Source organism: Geospiza fortis, unplaced genomic scaffold (assembly GCF_000277835.1).
Source record: "Geospiza fortis unplaced genomic scaffold, GeoFor_1.0 scaffold229, whole genome shotgun sequence".
Taxonomy (NCBI): domain Eukaryota; kingdom Metazoa; phylum Chordata; class Aves; order Passeriformes; family Thraupidae; genus Geospiza; species Geospiza fortis.
In genome coordinates this window covers 1,095,746-1,111,044 of record NW_005054357.1, presented here as the reverse complement: position 1 = coordinate 1,111,044, position 15,299 = coordinate 1,095,746, and the positions used below count along the sequence as shown (strand labels likewise).

Below are 15,299 nucleotides of genomic sequence, written 5' to 3'. Positions count from 1 at the left end.
TGCTCCTCTGTCACTGCTGGAAATGAATTTTCTGATAGGTTTTAGCATCATATTTGTTTTTTCCATTGCTGCAGGATGCCAAAGGCAGACATGTCTACACTGGCTAATATGTGATAACTCCCTGCTCCATATCACCTTCAGTCAGTAAATCACATTAGAATTTTATTAGATTCAAATGTATGACTTCACATTAATCTCATTTCAGTCAGTTTAGTCAAACATTTTTTCCTATTGATCATCATCTGTGGATTTGGAATTATGGACTATGTGTGAATTTCTTCAGTGTGGGAGTCCTTATCCTGCTGGCATCAAAGTAGCTTTCTTTTATGAAGAAACCTTTTATCCTTAACAATTCAAAACTTATGTGGAGTTCTGTCATACATTGTTGCTTTAGCAATAAAATCTGATGCATGCTCTGGAAGTATATTTAATTCTTTTCTTCAGTCCTTTTTTTTAAGGAGACTGTCTTTTTTCAAGGGACGTATTATTGCTACTTACCTTTCCAAGAAGCAATTATAAAAAGACAACAGAGACTATCTGGGCTTCAATACTAGTCAGAGAATACTGTGTAACTACAAAGGTCTGTTCACAGTCACCACTTCTTTGTGTTTAAACAGCACTTTCAGAGAGTGATAATTTATATAAAAGCCTTCAGCTCCTTGGAAAATCTCATCTCAAACATCTCAATCCACAAACACAAATACCCAAGACCAGGCTGGTTTTTTGTGAAGATTCAGGCTTGTTGATGCTAAAATGTGTTCTTGTTTAAAGACAAAGAACTAATATGTACAGAGAAATGTATGCAAAAACATGTCTATTTCTTACTGCCATTGCTCTATAGAAAACCTAATTATTAAAAAAAATATATTAGTGATTAGATGTATTTTTTCATTACATGGAAATAGTTGGGGTGAGAGAATAACTTATATTTTCACAAAAGGCAAAAGGGAAACAAATTAACTTCTCAACAGTGAAAAACAAAATTAATTTTTACAAAAATATCTAAATATTTAGAAATGCAAAGATAAAATGTAAATTAATAATTTCTCTTGTTTCTGAATTAGAAAAATAAAAGTCTCTGGTAGGGAGGGGTGGAGCAGAAATTATGTCTGAAATTATCCAGTAAATGCTCCTGAATCAGTAAAAGCCAAAAAGCACTTTTTTGCAAATTTGGAGTTGTAGCTAATCTTTGCTTATTTTCTTCCTTTTTAGACATTTGTTTGAAAGATACAATGTCTTTGGCTGACAGCCTGTATAATCTACAGCTGATTCAAGAATTTTGTCAGGAATACCTCAACCAGTGTTGCCATTTCAGTCTTGAGGATATGCTCTATGCAGCTTCTTCAATAAAGGTAAAAATAAAGCAATTAAATAAAAATGAATTATTATGAATTATTACTCACTGTTCTTACTCATTTCTGTATACACAATTTCACGTGTTTTAATCTTAAATCTCTTTTACTTTTGTTGAAGTGTAAATTTCTGAGTTAAATTTTTTGAACAACCAATGGCTTGATGCCCCAAATGCAAGCAGCAACAAAATTCCAACAAATACAGTTGTTTGAATAAGCAATTAAGTGTATTCCATCAATCTAAGATTTTGCTCTTTTAGAAAGAGGAAAATAAAACATTATTCTGTAATTCTTTAAGCCTGTGCAGAAAGAAAAGGAGCAACTGAACCATTTCTTGCCTAATTGTAATTTTAATTTTTCATTATTATGTTTCACCAAGACTTTCTTCTATATAAAACACACTTCATTTGCTTAAGGTTCTTGTTGGCTTGCCTTTAGGGAATGAAATATTATTTTTCTGAAGTCAGCATATCCATTGCAGATGGGATGTAATTGGTTTCTAAATATCTGGGTCATTTCACTGCTTTTATGATTTTCTAGCAATCTCACAAGCAGAGTCACAGAGGCCAGAGCTTGAATACAGCTTTGTTGTCTCCTGTAGGGTTGAACCCAATCCTTTCCAAATAAGTAATGAGCTGCCAGGGTGAGTAAGGGCAGTAGGACCTAAGTCTAGACTGCTTAGCTGTTGCTGGTTTATTTTGTGTATGCAGAGTGGTTCAGTGAGTGCTTTCAGGCAGCTTTTGGTGCTGTTAAATTTCACATGCAGTGTTCTGCCTCTGTGCTGGTGAAGGCTGCTGCATTGCAGTCTGCCTTGGCTGCACTCCTGTCCTACAGCCACACTCAGGGGGCTCCAGCAGGACTCCTTCACTGCATTTTGATGGTTTCTTCTGCTTACAGATACATGGAATAAGTGCAATTAATTATTCTTGTTTTGATTCATGACAATTAGTCATACTATTTTTATAGTAATGGCTTGAATTATTTCTCAAACCAGTATGCACTAGGAAGCTTCAGTTACTAAAAAACAAACTGTAGTAAATCTTTTGTCAATATCCCAATGCATCAGACTTTACACCTTGAACTTAGTGATTTTGCTGTTTCTGAACACTGATTTTAGACAGGATTTAGAGTTCTTTCAAAGAATTAGAGTATTTCTAGATCTGAGAGAGCCCTTTTGTGATCATGTTTTTACAAGTTGTTGTGGCATGGATGCTTATTTAGATGTAAATGCTACAAAGCAAGCCTGCCAAGTTTTTCTTCTAAAACTTGGCATGGAAACTTCAGCTAGTGCTGTAAACTCTGTTTTTCCAGTGTTAAGAATTAATTTGCTTGAAAAATAAATTCATTGTTAAAGTAGTTCCTCCTTAGTTTTCCACTGCATCTGAGTAGAGTAAGTTTTAATAAATGTGTTTATTCTCCACTGAATTTTATTGTCACTAAAAAAAAACTTGTATTGTGAATGGATATTTTAAATATTGCACATTGAGTTACACTGGTTTGTGGAAGCTACTCATCTCAGTCTACAAAATGTACATAGTATGAAGTCTTAGGATTTGTAGAGGTGTGTGTTTGTTAATCAGCAGAAATTCCTGTCTGTTTTCAGAGTAGTTCATACTGCACAGTAGGTGCCACGGTGCTTTTGGCTTACAAACCTCTTACATTCATAGTGGTGACAGAAAAAGTAAAAAATACCAGCTGCTGATATCTTACTGGAAAAAACCTCAAGAAAAAAATCACAGCAGAGTTTTTGGAATTACAGTGCTGTGCCTTGTGTGGTCCTAGAAATTACAGTAGGTATCCTGGCTTGCTGCTGGTTCTTGAGAAGGAAAAGAGCAGAACCTCTTCTTAAGTGACCCAGCACAAACCACATACCTTACATTCTTCCCAGGGCACCCTGCACTGTCCTGCTACATTAAATCAAGGGAGGTTAGAGATAGGATATGATGCAGAAATTTAGTGCAGCACTTGACCAAGGTGACACTGCCTGATTTCAGTTTTTCCATCAAAATGCACAGAAACACAGTGACTTCACTTAAGCATCCTCAGTCTTTGATAGAGGCTCTGACATTTCCCAGCAGATGAAACTATTGGCTTAGTTCTCGTATAACACAGAGCAGAAATAAGCTTTGTCTGGATTTCTAGACAGCTTTCATGTGTCATAATCAAAGGAAGCAGAAAGTTTTGTTGCTCCTTATTACCCATTTCTTCTCCTCTAGGAAAAATACATTTGTAAAGTTCTTCATAAGATGTTTACTAAGGCAGGGCTACTGATATTAAAGAAAAAAATATTTCAATACATTCCATGGATGCTTGAGACACCAACAGGGGACCATACTGGCTCTTGGTTGTTATCCTTTGAGACAGACAAACACAAGTCAAGAGTGATTACATAAAAATAATCCCAATGTTTTCTGAATCCTCCCTGCATATTAACCAAGCAGAAATAATAGAAATCTTGAGTCTGTCTTCTCTGGCTGCTCTGTGCTGAGATCTGGAGAGTCTGCTCACCCAAGCTCATGCAGAAGGCATATTTGTTAGAATGAAAGCTTTCAGAATGTGAAATGACGCAAATGTGAGAGATGATTGCTGTGTCTTGGCTGAAAGGGCGTTCCTCTGACCTAGATGTGGGCCAGACTCCAAACTCTGCAGAATCACAGCGAAGCATATAGAATAGGTACCTTATTTTTGCACCTGATTACTAACCAGAGTGGCAGAAAAAACATTTGCACTGTCAAATATTTTTTGATTCAGATCCAGGACTTCTTTTTTTTTCCCCGCTGCTGAATTGAACAGGAGTATATGATATCTGAAGGGTTGATGATCTTGAAGGTCTCTTCCAACCTAGTAATTCCATGATTTATATTAAAAAAATAATTATTGCACTCGAGCAGTTTCAAATACTTGCAATTTCTGATGTAATACTGATGGTGTTTATTTATAAATAACATAAGCAGAGGCTGTAATCAGCACCAGAGATGTGAAAAATAGTGTTCAAATATATTGCACAGATGAATCCTAGAAATTCAGGGCTACACAATGTCCACACGTGTTGCACAGCTTTCCCTCCCACTGCCAGCCAGGCTGCTCACCTAAGCCTGAACTGACAACTGGAACCCCTTAAGGACCTGGGAGAGCAGCTGGCTCTGCTTGGTGAGGCACTTATTATGTATGGTGGGAGTCAGATCAGCCATTTCATTCCCATCTGGCTGGGTTAAAAAGATTGAGGATGAGGAATTAAAAGTAAGATTCAACCAGGGAACAGTTTTTTGAGGCAGTTTCTCCCTGAGAGGGACCAAATGTTCCTGACTCATTATTTAAAGGGAAGCAGCGTGGTTTGCTTTCCCTGATGTTAATTGGCCCCTCTTCCCTCTCAGTTCTGGTCTGAAACAAGGCAGAGTGGATTTGAAAACTGACTTGTTGTGGCATTTATTAGCCTGTGGCAGGACAGAGCACAAACTGGTAGTGCTTGGATCATACACAGCTGTAGTCTGGCCTTCTCGAGAGACAGTTTGTGACACTCCAGTTTTCTGCAGTCTTGAAGCATTTACCTTGGCACTTGTATAACAAAATGCTCTGGATTTGCACTGGACAGGACCTTTCCTGGCACACTGAACAGAGATTTTCATGTGCATCATGGTAAAAATTTCACAGTGTGTTTTATATTCATTTTGAAAAAAATTCTAAGAGCTTCTAAGGCTGCTCTCACACCCAATTTTAGTGGATGCAAGCCTGGTGACAAATTATATGTATCATTTGTATGTATGACATTGTGGTTATTCTATAAATATGCAGATCTAAAACCTGTAGGTGTTAGGAGGGTATAATTTATTTGCAGTATTTGAAATTAAATGAGATTAAATGAAATTAAATTAAATTAAATGAGAATATTTAGCTAACAATGATCTCTGAAGCTGCAAGTCTGCCATCTGCTGTTCAGGGGGCTTGAGCCAGCCTGGACTGCTCAGAACTTCCTTAGTTTTTAATAACCGTTAAAATACTGTTATGCTTCTGAATATTGCTGTGTGTAAGTGCATGTGATAATCATATGGCAAGCTGTTAGAATTTCTGTCACCATAATCAAGGCAGAAATCTATGGAAATCGTATCTACATTCTTTTGAGTTCTGAATAGCAACATTACTACAGACCCACTGCTAGTTTTTCCATAAAAATTTGTTACTGATCATCAGTCTTTCCCCACGATCGTTCTGACTAAAAATAACCTGTGAGAAAACATGACTTCCATCCTGATGGCTCACCATCAGACATCTCAAGTAGCCTCTGTTCTCAGTGGGCTGTGCAGCACTTTCATTTTTAGTTCAGTAAATACTGCTTTGGTGGCTTTAGGAAAACAGTCTTGCAGCAGCTCAGGATTGTGTAGAAGATATTCTCAGAAGGAATATTTGTCCTTCATAAAATAGTCACACTGTTGTGTGTCTATTTTTTGTTGAAATGCAGCATTTCAACATAAACATGAGAAATTTGAGTATCTAAATGCAATATTATTTTGGATGGGAACAAAGCTATGATTAGAACATTTTATGATTTAAATTTTTACTAAAAATCAAATCAAAACTATGAAAGTTTAAGGAGAGGCAAGGGGAAGATATTCAGAGAGAAATTATAATATTTTGAAATTGTAGTATTAAAAATCATATTTGTCTGAGAAGTACATCTGATTTTGACTTGGTCTAAGCTTCCTAATGAATTCAGTGTGTGGTACTGAAATGCTATGCTTGACATTAACTTGAATGGAAAAGATTCTGTTATACACTTTTCCTCATTCAGTTCAGTCAAGCTGAATAAACAGCAATGGGGTTTTTCCTATTCTATTTATAACTTCTGTGTAATAGCTATGCTACATCTGCCTGATCCCTTCACCATATAGTACAGTGTAGGAGTAGCTTTTGGTCTGAGTATCCCTTTGCTGAAGAATATTATCTATGTTAGAAATCTTCAGGAAAAAGAAATCTGAAGCAAAAGTGTGAAACAGATACTCAAAATTATATTTGCAAATATACTGATGCAGAATTGAAATTATTTCATTTATTATCAAAGCTTTTTTAGAAAATATTTTGTTTATTTTTAAGTTATGTTCTTACTGTTAAAGCCTGTGGTTTGTTTTTGAATTAGAATGACATTTTTGTTTCGAATTTTTGGAAGAACCTCTTTGAAACAAAAAGTTGTTTAATTATAGTTTCCCAGTTTAATGTATAAGCATTGTTTACATCTTCAGACTTTGTAAGACTGGTGGCAAAGGTCTCCTCACCTGTTTGAGCCAGCTCAAACCTGGATATTTACTGATCTCCTTCAGGTGATATTTCTAGATGTGAAGTGGCACTGAAGATGCAGAAGCTTTGGCCTCTGAACTCTTTAGCCTTCACAGTCAATAACCTTGTGGGCTTTTTGCACTCTTCATATGTTCTTGCAGCACAAACAACTGCTCCTGCCCTGCTTTCCTCTATTGATTTTTGTTGTTGTTGTTGATGCAGTTTGTCACCAGTTGTTTTTCCTTTTCGTCTGCTTTTCCCCTCGTGTTTTATCTGGGGCTCCCACACTGTCTCTTTCATAGCTGTGTAATGGGAACATGCAGTAGGGACATAAGTATCAGCAGTGCATAAACCTTTGGAGCTAAAACCTTGTTCTAACCTGCAGTCAAGAAACTCTGCTGCTGTTTTTTGTTTTGCATTAAAGGCTTGTAAATTTGGGTAGAACTTCACAAGTTTGACAAATGCATACACTTAACACAAAAGCCAAAATCAGATTCCAACTTCTAAATCGAAGGGCTACCATACTTTTTCATGTTAAAAATCTCTGGAAAAAAAGTGTTATCTGCCCTTGCAATGGGCTTTTCAGTGCTATTTTTAATGGAAATGGCTGATCTTTGGCAGGCATTGTTTTCCACCCATCCTACTCCTCTCTGCCCTCCCTGCAAGACATCAGGCTTGAGCATATGCTTGTTATGAAATATTTCAACCCAATTGGTTGCAATCTGGTCAAGTTATGTATTGGTGCTTCAGATCAGTTGTACTGGTCTCTATTTCTAAAAAAACAGTGGAGATTGTAAAATAAATGGAGATTGTAAACTGGCTGAAACACAGAGTCATCTCTCAAATGCTGCTTAATCTGTTTACTTGCAGGCTTGTGTTCTAACATCAATTTCTCTCCATCTTTTTTTTTATTTCATGTAGAGCAATTACATGGTGTTCATGGCAGAATTGTTCTGGTGGTTTGAAGTGGTAAAGCCATCATTTGTACAACCCCGTGTTGTTGTGCATCCCCAAGGTAATTATGTTATGGATTGGCCTTGATATGCATGGTTTGATATGTATGTGTACAGATTGCCTTTGTGTTCACAGATGCAGTGAATATTTTACTTAACAGGATTTGGCAGTTTACAACTCCTTAAAGAAGGAAAGGAGTTCTCTTTTTCCATTGTAAATCTTCATCTCATCTCATAAATCATAATTAGATTTTGTTGTCTGTTACCAAAAACTCATTTGAATTGTTGTGGTATAATCACTTGCAAATTTTCCTGACCTAAACAAGCCTTGAATCCATTTATGCCCATGCAAGAATTACAAATATAATAAGAAACCAAGAACAGAATTTAGCCTGAAGAGCTTGTGTTGCTGAGAAGATACCAGGAGAAAGAATCATAAATCTAGGCAAAATGAATAGAGAGCTAACTGTAAAATTTCATTTTGTACCAAGTGCAGAGGCACCATCTTCCATCAGCAATTCTCAAATTAAAAAATCCGCCTTTCAGATAGATCTTGAGATCTGTTAATGACTACTTTCAGGTAAATAACATTTCAGGTAACTGAAATGTTCACACAGCAGTGCTGTGATTGGCTCTCCATGCACTAGGAAGAGATTTTCATTGGGTGGCTGTTATAACTTTTCTTCATTTTTATGCTTTACAGCACGTACAAATCTGACATAAATCTTTAAATAGTGCTAACTGCTTGAGGGTGTGACAAAAAACCTTTCTCTAGTCAGTCTAAGAGTTTGGGGAGAAATTTTATCAGAAACACTTCTTCCAGAACAACTTTTGCTAAAATTGCTTTTTCCTTTTAATTTTGTGGCTCTTTTTTAGTTAATTTTTCTGTATTAGTACTTCCCTTGCTTTTTCTAGTCTATTTTGTCAGTCTCCATTTCTTTAATTAGTGCCAGTACAGGAGCTTTGGAGGACATAAAGATGAAAGGAAGCAACAGTTTTAATCTAAATCATGGAATCAATGAAAATTCTTTAAATCTTTGAAAATCATTATTTCAGATGATTTTGGACAGTTTTTCTACAATGTAATTTAACTGAATACTAAACTATAATAACTTAAACTTTTTCTTCCTGGCAGCTGAACCTGCAAAAGATGCAGCTTCTGCTCACAGCTTGAATGCTAACAGAAGAAATTATGTGGATGGTCCATCTGGTTCTGACTTTGTAGCCAGGTAATGTCAGAGAATCACTAGTACTGTTTCACAATCTCCTTCTCTCTGTTCAAAATCAAACAGATTTTTTAATTTGGTTTATTTTTTTGCCTTTTTGTAAAGCTCAGTGATTGAATTACCAGATACAATCTGGAATTTTGTGCAATATCCTGTAGTTCAGCCCTCCCTCTCTGCTGCATGGCAGGCTGCTTGTTCATGTTTGTACACTTGGACAGTGCTGTTCTCTTAGCAGTGTCCAAAACAACTCTCAGCATTCAGCACAGAAGTGTCACATGGCCTTGTCCTCTTCAATTTCCAGTGCAGCTGCTGACCAGGTCTGCTCTGGAGAAGCTACTTTTCTGGAATTCACAGCAAATTTTCCAAAAGTTATAACAAAACTAAACCGAGGTAACAGCAAGGAAAACCCTGAGTGATGGGTTTAGTTAGATTTGGTTATTGCACTATAGTACCATGAAATTCAAATAGGTAAAAATAAATACTTATGCTGTGATTAATTTCCCCACCCCAGCTGCCTCCTGATGGGGAGGAGAATTGGAAAGAAAGTGTAAACCTCACAAGATAAGAAAGTTTAATAATTTGAAACAAAATAAAACGTGATGATGACAATAATACTAATTGTAATGAAAAGGAGAGAGGGGAGTAACCCCCAGAAGAACAAGTGCTGCCTCCAGCAGCTCTCAGCCCCTCCCAGGCAGCTCCCCCAGCCCATGCTGGGCACAGCAGCCATGGTTTGCAGTGTCCCTGGGGCCAGCTCAGCTCAGCTGTCCTGGCCATGCTCCCTCACAGCTCCTCCTGCACCTCCTGGCTGGCACAAGCACAGAGAAGTCCTTGACTTAGAGAGAGCAGCACTGAGCAACCACTGAAACACCAGAGTGTTATCAACAGTGCACTCACTCTGAATCCAAAACACAGCCCTGCACCAGCTAGCGGCAAGAAAATTCACCCTATTCCAGACAAAACCAAGACCATGTGAAACATTATTTTTATTGTTACTGGTACAGATTAGGAAGCAATATAGAAACATCCTGTTTGTCTAATGTTCTGTAGCTGATCATACATTAATTTCTCAAGGGAGACCTGCCTAATCACTCTCCACAACTATCTGAAAGAAGCCTGTAGACAGGTGGAGATTGATCTCCTCTCCTAAGGAAAAAGTGAAAGGAGAAGAGGAAACAGCCTCCATTTGCACTAGGTTAGATTAGATTGGATATTAGCAAAAATTTTATCACCAAAACCAGCTGTCAAGCATTGGAACGGGCTGCCTGGAGAGTGATGGAGCCTCCATCCCTAGAAGTATTTAAGATGTGTACATGTGGCACTTACAGACATGGTTTAGTGGTGGCCTTGGCAGGGTTAACAGCTGGACTTCATGATCTTAAAGGTCTTTTCCCATCTATTCTTTCTATGATAAGGGACATAAATTGTACATTAGGCCTTCTTTTTAATATTTCTTATGGCAAGGTAAAGAAAGCCTTCCAGTGATCTGATCTAGACCTAGTGAATGAGAGACAGCATTACAGTACATTTATAATTCTTTATTTTGGGGTTTATTTTGGTTTATTGAATGTATCTAAACTGGCACAGAGGAGAAGGATAAAATTAGCATTTTAACTGGATATTTAGCAAATGGTTGATTTCCAACCCAGATAATCCTGCTTAGCCTTTTCTGTTGTTTTTGCATGGGGTTTTTGGAGAGAGGGATGAGAGTTTGGTTGAGTTTGAGATTTAAGGTTCCTAAGTATATTTTTGGTGTTTCAGAATCTATGCTGACTTTAATAAGAGAGTAATATTTCTTACTACCATTAAATGCTGGGATTCCAAATCCTTTCCCTGTATGTATCCAGAGTGTGTTCCTCTTGTAGACAATGATTTTATTTTCATGTAGACTGAGCATATAAACCAGGAGAACAAGAGCCAGTAGTTTTGAACATATCCTTTGAAGCAGGGGTTCCCAAGACCATTTACTGTGACTCTCCTCATAAACCAGAGTATTTCATCCAACCTGATGACACATCACTGCAGGACAAAGGAGGGGCCCAAAAACTCATTTCAGATGGTTGGAATCCCATACACAGGCTGCAGGTTCCCTGGCAGAACAGCCCTGACTGCAGGATGTTGTGTCCTGGCCTTCCTCCCTGTGTGCTTTTCTGCCCTCTTCAGTGTTTGAGTCGCCATTTCAGCACACAAAGACAGAAAAAAGGACCCCAGTTGGAAAAAGTGAATGTTCTTCTGCTGCCTTAGCCTGTGGAATGACTCAGAGCATGGGCTGGAGAGCCAGAGCCAGCACAGAGGAGGGAGTGGGACTGTGGCAGTGTTACAGTGTCTGAGGTTGCCATGGAGCCCAGGCTTGGTGCCAGAATCTGTCTCTTCCCCAGGGAAAATTAAGTGTATAGATTCTCTTCATGGTAGCAAATTTTCACAGGCTGTGGGGTTAAATTTGGAAAGTATGTTTTTCTTTTAACATAACTTACAGACATTAGGATTTTAAAATTTTCACAGAAATCTTGAACGCCATTTAAAACAGATATGTCATGTAGCTAGCATGTAGTGTTATTGACACCAAAAAATCAGGAATTTATGGGAACCTATATTGAATAATTTAATATATAGTTGTGAAAGATGCTCTTGTGGATTTTTTTATTAAATTGATGTGAATATCCTTCTTGCAAGTATTATTTAGAGACATTTCTACACTATACAGTATATACAATAACATTAGACAAGTATTCTGAAAAATGTAGTTTGGGAGTGTGCTCTTCAATTCAGTGGACAAAATTCAAAACATGAAAGGATTTAATCCAGCTTGTGTTTGAAGTCTGGCTTCTCTAGAAGTGTTTTACATACAAATCCATGTGTCTTTATGCATGTGTCTTTGTTCTGATCATGAAAAAGCACCTTGATCAAAACACTGAATTATGTTAATCCCATCCTGGATTAACACAGCTACTCAATTACAGACCTTCTCTGTAAACCAAATAAAGTATCTGTATAAGTAGAAACAGAGGAAATCTCTATAATTACTTCTTTAGTAGTGAATATATATTTTTTATTTATAAAGTCATGTCTATCACAAAGTCTTCTTTATCCACTTCTAGTGCATGTTGCAGTCCAGACACCAAGCAGAAGTTTCAAACTGAGCAACTGAAAATAGAAATGTATGGAAAGTATGTGATATTGGCTGCAATCACTCAGTTTTGAGGCCAGTAGGAGCTGCCTCATTTTGCTCATGTCTGTTTAGACCTTTTACTGAAATTAAGCCTAAAAAATTGAACCTTCTAATAGAGACATTTACATGAAATAAACCAGGAGACAAGTGCATTAACAAAACTTATGCTGCAGGTCTCTAGCTGTTTATGTATGAAAAATTACTTCTTTGACTTTTTGGTCCACCTGCATTAGTCCTAGTCCAAGGTTATTACAGTGCTCTCTTTTTAGTTGATAAATTAATATTTCCAGAAGAGAACTACACCTCACTTTCTTTCTCACCACAAAAAAAAAATCTTCTCTTTGTCTTGGCCAACAACAGGGTGACTGGTTGGCCTTTGTATTGTGGCTTTTGATGTATTAATTCTAAGTTAATGTCTCTTGCTTTATAGATTGGAAAGTCCAGCTTACACACCCCCTCACCAACTTCATACACCCCAGCAGCCTTATTCATCTGTTCCAGGTAACAATTCACAAAGGGCTGGGAGAGGCAATGAGACAGGTGTCATCCTCTGAGTAATTTGCTATCCTGCTTGTATTTATTCAAACATCATTTGTACAGAAATAGGGGGACACCTTTACATGAAAAATTAATTCATTTACATAATTGACATAATTGACTTCTGTAATTTATAAAATGTATAAGTGGGAAGATTGTGTTTGTACCAAATGCATTGTGTGTGGCTTTTTAATTTGACTTCTGTTTTGATTATGTGAAAGATGGCTTACAACAATTATTTGTGGCATATTTTAGTAGGATTTGTATAATATTTTGCACATTAGTAAGTTCTTTGAGGGATGAGGGGTAAAATATATATTCAGGATAAAATTTGCTTTAGTTGTATTTTCAGTATTTAAACACATTTTTGCCATTGCAGTGTTCTGAGTAGTGAAGCAGATCAATTTGTTAAAGCAGCAAAAGGTGGCGTTAAAATAATTTTTCACGCTAGTTATATTGGGTCCTATTTTTGTTTCACTTAGGAGTGATCAGAAGATCCACATCAATGTCTTATGTAGATGGGCAAGTAGGGACATGGCCCAAAGAGAAAAGGTAAGGAGTCTTACAAGCTGGTTACAAAATACTGGGGTTTGGTTATGAGTAGTGGTAAATGCTCCATTGATTTCCAGAGTCCTGTAATGAGAATTCTTTAAGCTGCTTGAAAAAGTAGAAAAAGAAAGATAAAACCCTATCATGGATTAAAAACTGGTAAATAGGAAACAAGCTTCAGAAGTAAATAATTTATTCTTTACACTAAAATAGGTATACTTCAAATACTTGAACTGTTGGTGTTAAATATGTTCATATTTACTCATCACAGTGAAGTAAATGTGGTAACAGTAATGATCTCAGTAGCATTTAAGCTTGTATTATTTTGGGAATGCTAAGAATAATCAGGCTGAATGTTTTAGTTTTCAGTTAGACCAGTCATAAACTATTAATCTGTAGGGTATAAACCAAAGTTAAAATGGTAAGAGTTATAGTGGTGTGTAAACTGTGTCTTTTCACACCTTCCTTCTGATCTATGGTGGCCATTCCTATACTCCTAAAATGCCCAGAATTTATTCCAGAGTAGTAAAAAGCATTGTCTGAGTCTGAAGAAGATCTTGTTATATTCTATTCAATTGTGCTTTTAAAAAATTCATTACACTTACATTTCTTTATCAATCTAAAAATATCTATCTAAAAATGCATGTTTATTATATTTGAAGCTGGGCAAAATACAATACACCTAACAGCGCCTTTAATAGTACCAGCTTAAAATAATTTTAAAATCAAATACAAATATTTCCTTATTTTTTATTAATAACCATGAGTTGCTCAGTTACTTTCTTTATTCTGATCTCTATTAGGTCATCATTACATGGAGTTTCATTTGACATTCCTTTTGACAAAGAGAAAAGCATTCCAGCATCTGCTCCAAGCAGAGGAATTCCTAGATCGGTGAGCAACGAAGGCCTTACAGGAAACATCAACCGCGTGCCGAAGCATCCCAGGAAAAACCTGTCCTTCAAACCAGTAAATGGAGAAGAGGAGAATCAAGACATTGAAGAGGAAAAGGACATGACAAAGGCCAATCAGTCTCTTAATGCAAATCAAAGAAATGCCAATGAGAGCAGACACTACAGGTTTCCAAATGGAGCTCTGCAAAACAGGGCAGTTCTGGATGATTTTGGCAATCAGATTGAGACGCCGAGCATCGAGGAGGCTTTACAGATAATTCATGACACTGAAAAATCTCCCAGACTTCTCCAAACAGACCAAATTACAAATGGGTTCTTTCTTCACAATCGGGAAATGAGCATCTTGAATTCAAACATTAAACCAAATCAGACTACCCCAGATATAATCACAGACACTAAAGGTGCTCTGAGTCCTGTGACTGACAACACAGAAGTAGATACTGGAATACATGTCCCATCAGAAGATATCCCAGAGACAATGGATGAGGATTCTTCTTTGAGAGATTACACTGTAAGCATGGACTCTGACATGGAGGAACCATCTAAATTTCTCCAGGATTACGACATGCGGGCTGGCAATCACAGAGATCAATTAAGTCCCTGTCCCAGCTCAGTAAGTACTAAATCACAGGCAGGCAGCAGTGCTTCTTCCAGCTCAGGGGTTAAAATGACCAGCTTTGCTGAGCAGAAATTCAGGAAGTTGAATCACACAGATAGTAAAAGCAGTGGAAGCAGTTCTCAGAAAACCACACCAGAAGGTTCTGAGCTGAACATCCCTCATATGGTTGCTTGGGCTCACATTCCTGAGGAGGCATCTGTTCCTCAAGGAAGAGACACTACACAGTTACTGGCTTCTGAAATGGTACAGCTGAGGATGAAGCTAGAGGAAAAGAGGCGAGCCATTGAAGCACAGAAGAAGAAAGTTGAAGCTGCATTCACAAAGCAGCGGCAGAAAATGGGAAGAACAGCATTTCTCAATGTTGTGAAAAAGAAAGGGGATGGGGTATCACCTCTCAGAGAGGAAGCAGCAGGAGCTGAAGATGAGAAGGTATTCACTGACAGCAATCGGTTGAAAGAAAAAGAAACTCAAAAATCAGATGACCAAACTAGTAAGACTTCAGAATTAATAAAAGAAAACCCAGAAAACTCTCATAGCAAATGGTTAAAATCTCCTGCTACTTCTGGGGATACTGAAAAGCAATGGAATTTAGCAAGCCCCTCAGAAGAAAATCTTAATGATGGAGATCTCTTAGAATATACAAAATCTATTGAAAAACTGAATTCTTCCCTGCACTTTCTACAACAAGAAATGCAACGTTTATCCCTTCAGC

At 37.2% G+C, this 15,299-nt stretch overlaps 1 protein-coding gene across 1 annotated transcript in view; it reads left to right on the top strand.

Annotated features, from left to right (window-relative positions):
• The window catches only part of CAMSAP2 (calmodulin regulated spectrin associated protein family member 2), a 76,824-nt gene that overhangs the window by 52,361 nt on the left and 9,164 nt on the right, over positions 1–15,299 (top strand). Inside the window, 7 exon segments of the mRNA XM_031059192.1 lie at positions 1,213–1,352; positions 7,542–7,635; positions 8,709–8,802; positions 12,399–12,469; positions 12,988–13,057; positions 13,858–15,297; position 15,299. The exon segment at position 15,299 is cut by the window's right edge and continues 753 nt beyond it. Coding sequence (XP_030915052.1) covers positions 1,213–1,352; positions 7,542–7,635; positions 8,709–8,802; positions 12,399–12,469; positions 12,988–13,057; positions 13,858–15,297; position 15,299 — 1,910 coding nt within the window.